Raw genomic sequence first — 14,177 nt, 5'->3', positions numbered from 1 at the left:
GTCAATTTCAGGTTAACCTCGTTAACTCAACTCCGTAAATTCGAACTTTAAGATCGTTGAATCTATAACGCACACTTCATTACATTTAAACTAGGGTTTAAATGACGCTTAACACTTACTACATGTGTAGTCTTTCGGGATTTGCACCGAAACGCAAACGAGTTGACGCAAGCGATTGATAAATAAACGACAAACGTCAAAACACTAATTATGTGATTACTATGTGTTAGGATTATGTGTTATATCATTGTCATGATTATGTGTTATATTATTGTCATGATTATGTGCAAGTTAGGATAGAATGTTCTAGAAAAACAACACTTGAAAGATTAGGGACTAGAATGTAACTTGATTATCTATAAATATAACCTTAACACTAAACCCTAACTTATTATTATAAACCTACAACTCTAATCGGCCCTCCCCTTGCTCTTCTTGGCTGCCGTCCACTTTCACACACATATACACCATCAATTCAAGCCTTTGATTGAAGAACTAAGTGCTAGGAAGGTATATTTGATCATCCTTTACCTTCTTGTTGTTTGATTTTGATGTTTAATGGGTTAATTAAAAACCCTAGGCAGCCGATTTTCATGAGTATGTATGAGTTAACATGATGGTTGTTAAATTCATGATGATTGATAACTAGTATTGATGTTGTTGCTTGATTGATTGTTGTCCTTGATTTGAATTAGAACACAAACCCTAATCTTGTATGTATGGTGTGATTGATATGCATGGATAGTAGTTATAGTGTCTAGAGGGTTATATGGATGCATGATAGTTCATAGATTGTTATTATGTTGAGTTTTGATGTGAACAGATTCTGGACAGAATATATATACGATGTTTAACTGACTGTAACGAAGTGTAAACGTGAAAATTGATTGAGATTGTGGGTACTGCAGTAAACTAGGTTGAGTCTAGTTTCTATAAAGTATAAATTCGTAATTTTTGGATAAGTGGAAGTATACTTTTATGATTTTACAAAAATGTGATGCAAAGCTGAGCTGTTAGACCTGCTGTTAGGTTATGTTGTAAATATTATATCTCATGAACTACGAGACCAATTGGGTTGGTTCCACTTCTGGAGGTTGACTCACTGAGTTAGGAACCAAACCCAAGTGGTCTTGCATTTATTGGATTTTTCGTTTAACGGGAATTGCAAATAACATTCTGATGTGCATGAATCTGACTGATATAAGTTAGCTGTAATGTTTTGATCATTATGAACAATCTATATGGAATAAAAATAAGATAAAAGATGTTCTGGAAACCTAAGATATGTATGCTCCAGTGGTAATTTTTGGTGAATTAATTGAGACGTTATAATCGGTGAACTAGTGCAATCTTTCAAGTAGAAATTCTGTCATAACGAAACTAGCTGCTGAGTTGTATAGGAATGCATGAAATATGATAGTTTTTATATAGTTGTTGTATTTTGACCAAAATTGCCCTTATGGGGAATAATTTCTAATAAGTATGTTATTAATACATGATACGAAAGTAATTGCTCACCCACGTATCGTATCACAATTGTACTTGTTTAAGTCACACACGATTCACAAACGAAACACGAAATCTGTTACGTGCATAGGTATTATGTGCCGAGTCTAGAGACTCGTTAAACGTTCCGATACTTAGAAAATCTCTTTGTTATTTTAGAACGCTAGAGAGTTTTCTACGACGCGCATCACTTGGTGATCTAGATCGGATATTCTTCGCAAACAGTGAGTTCACTTACCCCGCTCTTTGAACTGTTTTCAAACGTTTTTCACTTGGGGGAGATAACATACTCCGATAAACGCATTTTTGAGATAAACACATATTTAAGATTTTGTTATAAATTATATATATCACTTGTAGAGGCTAAGCGGCACGTAACCCTTGAAGTCCCACGCATCGAACCGGTTAATATTTGGAATAGCGAGTCACTGTTGAGTAGTACTACTGGGTTTGACAAACCCCACCCGACGCTAAGCTCAACTGGAGGTTGAGTGGGTGTAATTTTGGCTAACACTTACCATGGTCTGGGTTGACCTGGTGACGGGCACTTGATAAACAGTCAGCTTCGGTCTCGAACCACTTAGTAATACTTGTTGTATAGATTAGCTACCTATCGATATATAATTTGACATAACATTATCTGGTAACACTTAAACGCTGTAACGTGGTTACACACTTAAACGCCGTAACGTGGTTACGCAAAACACTTAAACGCTGTAACGTGGTTACACACTTAAACGCCGTAACGTGGTTACGCAAAACACTTAAACGCTGTAACGTGGTTACACCCTTAAACGCCGTAACGTGGTTACGCAAAACTTTTAAACGCCGTAACGTGGTTACGCAAAACACTTAACGAAAACGCTGAACTCAAACGCTAAACGATTTATCTTATATAACTTGTGAACTCACCAACCTCGTGTTGACCCCTTTTAGTATGTTATTCTCAGGTAGCCGAGGCGGGCGCGCGGTTTAGGAGCATGCATTAATTGTTAAACATCTTACTCTTAACATTTACATTTGGTTTTAAGTCGTCCTGCGTGACGCAACTTTTGAATTAAGGTTTTACGCTTCCGCACTTATTTTTCATTTAAACGTTTTCTTTGGTTTGGTTATAACTAATGATTCCGATCCTGCCAGTTCACACCCTCTGACGGTAAAACTCCGTTAGTGGATTTTGAGGGTGTGACATGTAATACGAGATAGTATATGATGATGAGATGATAAGATGAGATGATCATACCATTTGGGGTATTTATAGCCGAAGGTAGGTTTCCAAGAAGGTGTGGCCGGCTGAATAGTATTCCTGTTTTACCAACTGTGGCCTACGCACGTGCCCTGCTGGTAGTTGGTGGGTAGGCAGCGGCTGACAGTGACCAGGCCTGCTGTGTACTATTCCTTTTCCACCAACTGCAGGCTATGCACGTGGTATGACAGGAGTTGGTGAGTAGGCAGCGGCTAATAGTGACATACAGTACAAGAGCATGCTGCTCGCCATACTGTTGTCAATAAGCTGTCGTATCTTTGGTCAGATCTTTTGCCCATACCTCGTCAGGTACAGTACAAAAGATCTTCCCGTATCGTACGGACTGGCTTATTTGGGAGGGAGTATTCCCCCTCCCGCCTTTGTGCGGGATTGTTCCCGGCTTTGCTCATTCCTTCAGGTGACAGCTGAATTATTGAGAGCTAAGTGCCTTGTGCGTGTAGCCTTGCTGCGCGGGTGGCCTTCCCTGATGGCTTGTATCCGCAGCTGCGGGAACAGGCGGAGTACTTCACCATTGGGAGGCATTTCCTGCGGGAACAGCTTGCGTACTGCGCGTAAGGACGTCACGTCTCTGAGCATGGTGGGTCCTGCGGATCCAGTTGGTTTCTGCGCAGACGTCTCTCTTCAAGGTGAGTCTTGCGGGTCCAACTGGGCTCTGCTGGGACCTACCTCTTCAGCTACTGACCTTAAACATACCCGATTTGTCAGTGATCGGTGCTTCCCTGTTCGCAACCCAAACGACAGTACATGTCGATATCTTTTTGTACCATATCCCCAAGTATCGATTTTTGGACTTTCCAAGGCTAAAAAATCCCAACTCAAACATCTTCTCCTTAGAAACAACGGTTTGACCATCTTTGATCGGTTGATCTGCGTAGACCGTATCCTGTGTTGCACAATCTGATAACAATAATAAACATAGTAATAAAATAAATAAAGAAGCAACTATCGTATTTCGCATTTTTTTTATTGATCTTAGATGTGTGAAAGAACTGGAGATCGACTTAAATAAATGGTGTATACTAAATAATTCAAACGGTTGAAATTTCTAAGTCCAAGTCAACTTAAATAAATGGTTTTGACTTTTACTAACAAAATTAAGACGGTTGGAATATTTGATCGGGTGACACTTGAGTGTATTAATTTTTGATGACTTTGCAACAAGTACTTAATTTCGACGTAGTCCATATACTGCGTTTTCGCTTAATTTTATTTGGTTGTAGTAACTAGTAAGTTATTTGCATTTACAAAGTGGGTTATACAGCAGTGGAATTAAGGAACAAACTGATTGTTTCATATGTCGATCGATATATTAAGGGACTTAATATTATTGTGAACATTAATGTTTTAAATCACCTTCTCGCGTCTGCAAGTGGCTGCAACACTCTTAGTTTTGTTGAATTATATGTATATATGTTGAATTTTGTTTATGGTGGATATGTGCAATGTTTTCACCTCAAAGAAAAAGATGAGTTGATTCTGGAAGAGTATTGGTCTCGGATTCAAGACACCAATGGTGGCGATTGAATTGAAGGTATCATCATCCATCACTTGTACACCAATTGGTTTTATGTTTCTAATCATTTCCGTTTGTTATGAAATTGAATTGTTAAAACTGTCGAATAGTTTTAGATGTTCTTCAATGAGTGGGAAACAAATCTGATGATATGATCTTAATCTGATTGTAAATGTTATGCGGATCATTTGTTGTACATATGCTCTCTGATTTCTTAAGTTTGTGCTATACCTTTGTTGATGAAATTTGTTTATTGTCAGGGGGCATCGATACGAGATGAGATTATTGATCATAAGCTACTCAAAAACATATGTGGTAAATGTTGTTGCAGTAATAATAAGGTTTGTTATTACGTGAGAGTAATTGTTATGATTCTAAAATATATAGTCTAGGAGCAACTCGCTCTAAGTATTTTGGGTCAACACTACACTGCTTTATTTTGTACCACAAATTACTAATCCTTTTGAATATTTCAAATTGGATACAAGTATTTTGGGTCAAGCTAGCCTCACCTGTTTTGACGCGTACGGCAAAGTATCCGGTCACTTGGTCAATCCTTTTTGTCAAGCATGACGCGTCCAATCCTTAGCTTTAAAATGCATTTCTAAAGAAGAAAAGGTATGCAAAAAGAGACGCTATGTCTTATTACTAATGTGCGAAAACTGCTTTTACAAAGCCCCCTTGAAATAAAATTTCTATAAGTTTTTCGATGATAGGAAGAAGCCGGGAATGATAAATAACAATGCTGCATTTTAATAAGCCAATAATGGCAACATAACTCAACTGTTGGGAGGTTTATATCTTCTTCACTCAAGCATGGTATTGCATCTTTAAATTACCCTTTATCTACAATATCTTTGTCTTGATCTTGACAAGTGAAATTAAGGTTGGTCATTGGCATTGCATGTTACAAAAAAACTTACAAGAAAAGTTTTAACGTTTAAGAAGAAAATAATCAGGGTATTTAATTTGTTTTTCTCTGGTTTTACAACACATGTTTATTTAGAAAACAATAGGTTAATTAGTATTAAGTGCTAACTATATATAATAATAGTTATAATTAATCACACAAAAACAGAAAGGGAAAAAGGAATAGAAAATTTGACTACACGAAAATAAGTTTGAATGGGATTTTTGAAAATAATTGTTGTAGAAAACCGCATAACTACTAATTATATGACACGTGGTAGTCTTATGTGCCACTAATTAGTTTTGAGAAAATAATAACGGTAGAGATTGGCTGGGTTGGCAGAAAAACACAGCTCAGGGCACTAATTGGTTCATGGAATCTACGTGGCATGAAAATTAAATATGAAATGGACGGTGGCTGGTGGGTCAGGTTTTTTTTCAGTCAAACACTCAAACCAACTCTAGTGTTTTAAACGTTACTACTTACTAGAATATGCAATTATTCATTTATGCTTTAAAAATACATATACTTTGATTATATATACAAAATATTCATTGTCATCCTTGAATCTTCTACATTTATACCAATATAAATACCCCCTCTTGTTTTCCACTCTTCTCATCCTCAACACTCTTTCTTACACTTATACACTCCAAGCAACCTTTCGAAGTAGAGGAAATGGGCAAAGACATTGAGGTTGCCGGTCACGAATACGGTGCAAAAGACTACCAAGACCCTCCACCCGCTGACCTCTTTGACGCGGAGGAGCTCACCAAATGGTCTTTCTATAGAGCCATCATTGCCGAGTTCATTGCCACCCTCTTGTTCCTTTACATCACCGTCCTGACCGTCATCGGATACAAGTCCCAAACCGACCCCAACCATAGCACCGACCAATGTGGTGGTGTTGGCATACTCGGTATCGCTTGGGCTTTCGGTGGCATGATATTCGTCCTTGTTTATTGCACTGCTGGCATCTCGGGAGGACACATTAACCCCGCGGTGACATTTGGGTTGTTTTTGGCTAGGAAGGTCACCCTCCCTAGGGCTGTTTTGTACATAGTGGCTCAATGCTTGGGTGCAATTTGTGGTTGTGGTCTGGTTAAAGCTTTTCAAAAGTCTTACTACAACAATTATGGTGGTGGTGCCAACGAGCTCGCTGATGGCTATAGTAAAGGCACCGGGTTAGGTGCAGAAATCATTGGAACATTTGTCCTTGTGTACACCGTCTTCTCTGCCACTGATCCCAAGAGAAATGCACGTGATTCTCATGTCCCAGTAAGTACTACTAGACTGATACATAATACTTGTATGCGGTATAAGTCAAGAATCTTGTTTTAAATATGTATAATTGTTTGAATTATAGGTGTTGGCGCCTCTCCCTATCGGATTTGCCGTGTTCATGGTTCACTTGGCTACCATCCCCATCACTGGAACTGGAATCAACCCTGCTCGTAGTTTTGGTGCTGCCGTCATCTATGGAAAAGAAAAGGCTTGGGATGATCAAGTAAGCTATAACTATCTCATTATTCATTTGGGTCGTATTTATTTTGCACAAATTTTACGCCACGAGTTCATTTCATATTTTCATATTAGCTGAATGTGTGATTTAACTCTATATGTGCAGTGGTTATTCTGGGTGGGACCAATGATCGGAGCCGCCATTGCCGCCTTCTACCACCAATATGTACTGAGAGCAGGCGCAGTCAAAACTCTTGGGTCATTCAGGAGCAATGCCTAAGCAAGAAGCTTGTTGTATTTTCGAAGAAATTGTACAAATTAATATTTGAAAATAATTGTTTTGTCTTCCAGGAGTCTTTCTGTCTTTAATGTATTTGGTATTAAGGGTACTTCGTTTTCTTTAATGTGCCCTAAATGGTCCTGCTTCCCGCTTCCAAGTCCCCTGCCTTTTTTTCTTATGTCCATTTATTCCTTCTTGTTTATTGGTAATTGGTCAAATGAAGTGTGTAATATTGCCCACCCAATCAATAATATTAAAGCCAAGAGTTTTCTTGCTTGTTTCATATGTTGCCATGGCTATAAATTATTGTGTTACTCAAAGCTTTTAACCATTAAAATTACAAGGCTTCAAGGAAAAATATATATGGCATGTAAGTTTTTTAATATCACACTATTTAACACAAACCCAAATAGTACATTTTTTTTAACAACAAACGTTATATTTATCCATACTTCTAAATAACACAAAATCCATACTTCTAAATAACACAAAATCCATACTTCCAAGTTACATAAAATTTCTACCTTGTTTGGAATTGAACCCAAGGCTTGCATGTCTTCCATGTTTGGAATTACACAAAATCCATACTTCTAAATAATTATTTTTTATTTTTATCCAAATTATCTATTATCCAATTGGATAAATCTAGAGGTGGCAAATGGGTTGAGTTGGGTCGAACGAGTCATGGGTTGAAATGAGTCATTGGTCAAAACGAGTATGAGTCAGAATGAGTTTGGGTCAAAACGGGTCAATTAAAAAAAAGGGTTGTTTTGGTTTGGGTCGAAATAGGTTATGGTCGAACCAAGTTTTGAGTTTTATTTATTTATTTTTTGTGAACGAGAATAACGTTGGAAACATTTTAGCTTTTTTAGATTTTTCGTTTTTTATTTATATTTTAAGTTATGATTTTTTTTTTTATTTTTTTTGAATTTTTTTTAAAGGGTTTTCTATTAAGATCAAAAACCCTCAAAAAAATATTCAAAAATAATGATAAAAAAATTATAACTCAAGATATAAATTATAAACAAAAAAAGTAAAAACACTAAAATGTTTCCTACGTTGTCCTCCTTCCATATAAAAAACACTTAGAATCGAATCGAAACCGAAAGAATCGACGAAAATGAAACAAAGAAACAAAAAGCCAAAACCGGACCACATCAATCGAAATCGAAAAAATCAATCAAAACGAAACTAAAAGAATTCAAACCGAACAAAAACAAAACTGAAAAAAACGAACAAAAACGAGTCCGGAATCGACCAGAAAGAAACAAAAGAAACCAAAACCCAACACGTCACGGGTGAAAACTCGTGTTGGCTTGAAACCTGAACCGAACCCGTTCCAATCTGAAACTCGTTTCGTGCCGAAACCTGTCTTGTACGAAAACCCGTTCCAATCTGAAACCCGTTTCGTGCCGAAACCTGTCTTGTACGAAAACCCGTTCCGATCCGAAACCTGTCACATTTCCTTAGGACACTAACCCACATCGACTCATTTCTTTGAACTTGCCGACCCATTTTGACCCGAAAATAAAAAGGATGGAATTTCAAATGACTCATTTTGGCCCATTTTGTTAAACCTTTTACCCAAACCAACGCATTTAACTTTTAAAACAACTCAAATTGACTCATTTGAAAGGGTTTGGGTCAAGATTGTCACGCCTAGATAAATCATAAATAACCTCTGTGGACTGTGGTTAATGAATGAATGCCACTCCATTTATTCTGTCAAATATATGTGAACTTCTAAATCATTGCTTTTATCATAGTTGGTGAATGAGCCGAGCTCTAAACTCACTCGAGCTTTGCAACAGTCTAAGCTCAAGTTTTGCAACAGTCCAAGCTCATTGAATACTATGAATTTGTATATAAACTTCGCAACTATGTAAAAAAAATTATCACACTTTTGAAAAATAAACAAGCCAACTTGGGGTTGAAAATTTTAACTCGTTATGATAAACGAGCGGATTTGGCTCATTTATTTCGAACACAAAATGATGTTGGCTTGGCTCGACTCACTTGCTAAGCAACCCTAATTGTATGCTAGAAAGCTAAGTTGATTCAATTTTCCTACAACCTCATAGTTTTTTTTGACAATGGGTTGTGCATATGTGGTAGCGGTTAGCAACTTAATATGTGTGGGTGTTCATGAGTGGTTTTGGGCTCAAACAAATTCAAAATTGAAAATGCATTTTTTTTCCAAAATCCTTTCTTTTCGTTTTGATTTCACAACGGATTCAGTTGGCTTTTGGTTTTTCTAATCTTTCCATTTGGCTTTGAAATTTTGGACATAATAAAATGACCAAAATAATGAATTTGAGCTTGAAACTATAATTCTAGTTTCTAATTATTAACAAACTGATTATTATGCATTTGAATTTGAATTTTTTGGGTTACATCACATCTTTTTGAATTTCTTATAAATTAAATAAGATCGGATTTTTTGTTACAATTGGTTACGTTCAGTTTTTGGTCAATGCAAAACCGCAATCGAATCTAAAATCGTTTTTCAACATAAAACCCAACCATTGGTTTTTTTGATTTAGTTGTTTCAGTTTGGTTATATCGATTACGATTCAATTACTTCAGTTTCTTTCACAGAATCACACCTCTATTTATGTGTGTTAGTGACAGTAGATTGGCTTTGGATGTCATCTACGAGTGGAATTAATTTTTTTTTTTTTTTATTTTTCATTATCATGAGGTTGATTATGCAAACACAATTAAATTTTACATAGGCTGGAACAAAATGTGTTTGGTTAAATTCCTTGTCACAATGGATTACACTTTGGCCCAATTAGTCAATTTCACAACCTTCATAATTTAATTAAAATTTTTTTTTTATTTTTAATATATATTACCCTAAACATCCAAATTAGGTGAATATTGACATATCACCATCATGTTAGTTTAAATAGGACAATAATTGGGTTAGTTCAATACATTTACAAGCCTGTATCCCTTTAAATAAAGATATAAACGGGCGCTTGAGCCTTTATATATTAAACCAGCAATGATAATATAGTTTATCTGCCTAAATTTTCCAAATATTAATATATACTTACAGATGGACGAATGAGTGGCTGTGAAATATACAATTGTCCATCCTCATATGAAACATGAATGGCTGCCGCCACACCGACCATTTATTGTTTGTTAGTATTCTGTCATCACGTATCTTCCATTGTATTATTGCACCGCGATAATATTATTTTGTTTCAATCTATTTTCAACCATAAATGTAATTATTATATCATAATTCAAATATTATATTATGAAAAGATAAATGTATCAATCACTAATCTTCTAAAATCAGTCTGATTATCAATATACATGCTTATCATTGCACACATTTCAAATGATTGATCAATCTATTTGCCAACCTTATATGGTCATCGTCGCCCCTATCATCGTCGCCACCACCGTTGTCATCACTTCATTGCCAGCATCGTTGCTACCATCACGTCGACGCCAACACCATCGCCACAACCACAATAGTTGTCACCAACACTGCCATCACCAATATTCATCTATGTTAGAAGGTGAATACATCTTGATACTTTGTCCTTAAATGACCCGTTTTTCAATCCAAGCCCCTTATGATCATAAGTTGTTTTAATACGTACTGGCTAATGCTTTTTTTTAAAGATGACCATCTTTGACCCATAGTTAGTGTGACCGGACCTCGTTTTAGTTACTAGTTTATTAGCCAAATTTATCATCAATACATAATCGTTTTTATTCATCTGTTCGGTGATTATATTTGAGAATTAAAGCACAAGCAAGACACTAGAGGTAACAAACAACCAAGCAAAAAGAGTTACAACTTAAAATTGCACCAATTTTCTAGAAAAATACTTTTTGGCCTGGAAAGATTCCAAATCTGAAGATAACTCAAAGATTTTAGATCAACCAACGTTTTGGAGAGATTCACTGGCTTGTTCGAAAAGATAACTTTGTTCTTCATTTTTCAAATGCACCAACACGTCGTGAGGATGATCTCATATAGCACACCTTATTCTTACATTGACCAAAATTTCTAGTTTCATGAATCTTATGTAGTTCTTGAACCGAAAGGCAAAAATTGGAGGAATTTGACACCAATTGCTAACCAAATTCGAAATCACAATGGCAAAATAACAAGCGGTAAGAATATGATCACTCATTTCTTCATACTCACAACATATCCTACATGTCACCAAGTCCACCTTCACGTTTCATTTAGAAAGGCCAACATGAGTTGAGAGTCTAGCCATTTCCACCTTCTAAGAAAAATTGTTAATCTTCTTAGGAACCCAACTATTCAACTTTAACGGAAATGGGACATCTATATATTTAACAGAGTAAAGAAGATTATACATATCCACCACTGAGATCCGACTCTCCAGGTCATTATGCCACACACATTTGTCTAGTTGGGAACCTATACAAATCCGATTCAACCAATTATCATCACCTTCATTTCAACATCACATTTTCGTCTACTAGATCATAACAACCTTGGATGTGTTATTGTCTCTTTCAATCAAAAAGAGATTAGGGAACAACTCTCTTAAAGGCACCTCCCAGATCCAAGGATCTAACCAAAAACAATAACATGCTAGAAAGGTTAACATTTGAAATGGCCAACTGATTTTTTAATTAGCCATTATTTTCCACGGACTCGGTTGTAGCATGAGGCAGGAATGGCAATGATCTTTGAGACGAATGCATCGACGCAATGACTTGGTGTTTCGTTCTTTCTTATTGTATTTGTATGTATAGTAAAACTTATTTTTCACTAAAATAGGACTAAAGAGTCATTTCCTTGTCATGGATATTCCAATATAAATTTGGTAGGTTAAAGAAAATAAATTAAAAACATTTTTTTAGTAATTTATTCAATGTTGCCACTCGGGTTGGAAAATGACCCGTTTACCAGTTACAACAAACAAAAAAGACTGAATTGAAATTAAAAACCTTAGAGCACATTAAAAAACCAAGTGCCCCAAGGGTCACACTCACATATCAAAAAGACACATTTTAACAAATTTGTACAATTGCTTCCAAAACACATTGAAAGTGAAAAGTATTGCTTAAGCGTTGCTCCTGAATGATCCAAGAGATTTAACCGCAGCTGCCCTCAATACGTACTGGGGGTAGAAGGCGGCAATGGCGGCTCCTATCATTGGTCCCACCCAGAATAACCACTGAACATATCCAGTTCAATTCACATAGTCAGTTTTGTACTTGTAAAATAAAATTAACTTAACATTAATGATGTAGTTATAAGTTATAACTTACTTGATCATCCCAAGCCTTTTCTTTTCCATAGATGACGGCGGCACCAAAACTACGAGCAGGGTTGATTCTGGTCCCAGTGATTGGGATGGTGGCCAAGTGAACCATGAACACGGCAAATCCGATAGGGAGAGGTGCCAACACCTATAATCCAAATAATTATATATTAAAACAAAATTTTTGAAATGGAAAAACTATTCTAGGTCCGTCACTACAAATATTATTCATATATATAAATAGTACTTACTGGGACATGAGAATCACGTGCGTTTCTCTTGGGGTCAGTGGCGGAGAACACAGTGTACACAAGGACAAATGTGCCAATGATTTCCGCACCCAAGCCAGTGCCTTTGCTATAGCCATCAGCAAGTTCATTGGCACCGCCACCATAATTGTTGTAGTAGGACTTTTGAAAAGCTTTAACCAAACCACAACCACAAATTGCACCCAAGCATTGAGCCACTATATATGTACAAGACGGCCCTAGGGAGGGTGACCTTCCAAGCCAAAAACAATCCAAATGTCACCGCAGGGTTAATGTGCCCTCCTGAGATGCCTGCAGTGCAGTAAACGAGGACGAATATCATGCCACCAAAGGCCCAAGCGATACCGAGGATACCAACACCACCACATTGGTCAGTGCTATGGTTGGGGTCGGTTTGGGACTTGTAGCCAATGACGGTTAAGACGGTGATGTAAAGAAATTATAAGAGGGTGGCAATGAACTCTTCAATGATGGCTCTATAAAAAGACCATTTGGTGAGCTCCTCCGCGTCGAAGAGGTCAGCGGGTGGCGGGTCTTGGTAGTCTTTTGCACCGTATTCGTGACCGCCAACTTCAACGTCTTTGCCCATTATATATATGTTTAAAAAGCAAATGTCGGCGTACTCACAAAAGCTACTGTAGCTAAGAATTACAAGTTTTCCTGCAGCTGGTACAACATCTATATGCAACAGAATATTCACACGTATCTTCTTCTTTAGGTATACGTGTACGATAATGAGAGCAGAGACCTGTGGCAGTTTCCTGGTCTAATAGTCGTTTACCATGTTTTAAAAGCTAAAACGCAGGGTACTTATTTGGATATTGCTGCCAAAGAGGGCTTAGATCCACGGAAGTGATGAGGACTATGTAGAGTCTAAGAGTACGTTGCAGTTAAAACCACGTCTCCAGGTTCGCTCCATCTCTTTAGAATACATATTCTTATGTTTTGGCAGTATCTATTCAAATTTTGATCTTTTGTGCTTGCAATTTATGTTGTGCATGATGTTAGGGTTATGAAGAAGTTACATCATAGTTGTCCTCTTCCTCAAATATATCAAGCTGAAGATATTTTTTTTCCTACATTGATTTTAGTCATTTTACTAAATTAGGGCAGCTAAGGTTTTCAGGAATTGGTCCCTATCCATACATACTTTATCTCATCACACATCACGAAGCAAATTATATTGTTCTTTTTACTGATTGTTGATTGTTAATTTGTTTTCATTTTTGTCAATTTTCGTATTTGATCGATGATAATTTGTGTTATTCTGATTCAAGATGCAAGATAGGGGTTTCAAGCTGTTTTGCCTACATTTCACATCTCGGTTTGATGTTTTGATGTAAATTTTATTACTCTAGGTATTTGATGTGCAATATGTAATTCGGGAATATAGAATTGACGTGTGGTTTGTTTTAAACTTAGTCCTCATTAGTATTGGTACCAATCGATCAGAACTTTGAATTTGTTTACTTCAAGCTATGAATCATCATACTTTGTAAAATAGCATTGCGTTTTTGCACCCGTTTAATTTTTTCCATTTCCTAAAGCAAAATTACCTATTTCAAATAAAACTAAAATTGGTTGAACATTGAATTTGGTACACATATTGACATGACTTCAACAACCATTATTTAATACATCAACTGAATTTTTGCAAGTTCATTTTTATTGCTTGGGGCTGAACCATATTTGTTTTTA

The 14,177-nt window shown here is 36.5% G+C and overlaps 1 protein-coding gene and 1 pseudogene across 2 annotated transcripts; one reads left to right on the top strand and one right to left on the bottom strand.

Moving 5' to 3' along the window:
* The first annotated feature begins 5,755 nt into the window (after positions 1-5,755).
* Positions 5,756-6,977, top strand: LOC143581024 (putative aquaporin PIP2-2). Its single transcript, XM_077063904.1, has 3 exons — positions 5,756-6,474; positions 6,563-6,703; positions 6,824-6,977. Exons 1-3 carry the CDS (start codon positions 5,875-5,877, stop codon positions 6,935-6,937), a joined length of 855 nt encoding a protein of 284 aa, XP_076920019.1. The 5' UTR covers positions 5,756-5,874; the 3' UTR covers positions 6,938-6,977.
* Positions 6,978-11,749: 4,772 nt separating this feature from the next.
* On the bottom strand, positions 11,750-13,068 carry LOC143581034 (putative aquaporin PIP2-2; annotated as a pseudogene). Its single transcript, XR_013143763.1, has 3 exons — positions 12,462-13,068; positions 12,218-12,358; positions 11,750-12,123 (listed from the first exon to the last, which is right to left on the bottom strand). The product of XR_013143763.1 is annotated as a putative aquaporin PIP2-2 (transcript).
* Between the last annotated feature and the right edge of the window lie 1,109 nt (positions 13,069-14,177).

This window comes from Bidens hawaiensis, unplaced genomic scaffold (assembly GCF_021521415.1).
Source record: "Bidens hawaiensis isolate Kalapana, Puna unplaced genomic scaffold, B.hawaiensis_p1.1 tig00030794_1, whole genome shotgun sequence".
NCBI classification, from domain to species: Eukaryota; Viridiplantae; Streptophyta; class Magnoliopsida; order Asterales; family Asteraceae; genus Bidens; species Bidens hawaiensis.
This window is presented reverse-complemented; position numbering and strand designations above follow the sequence as displayed.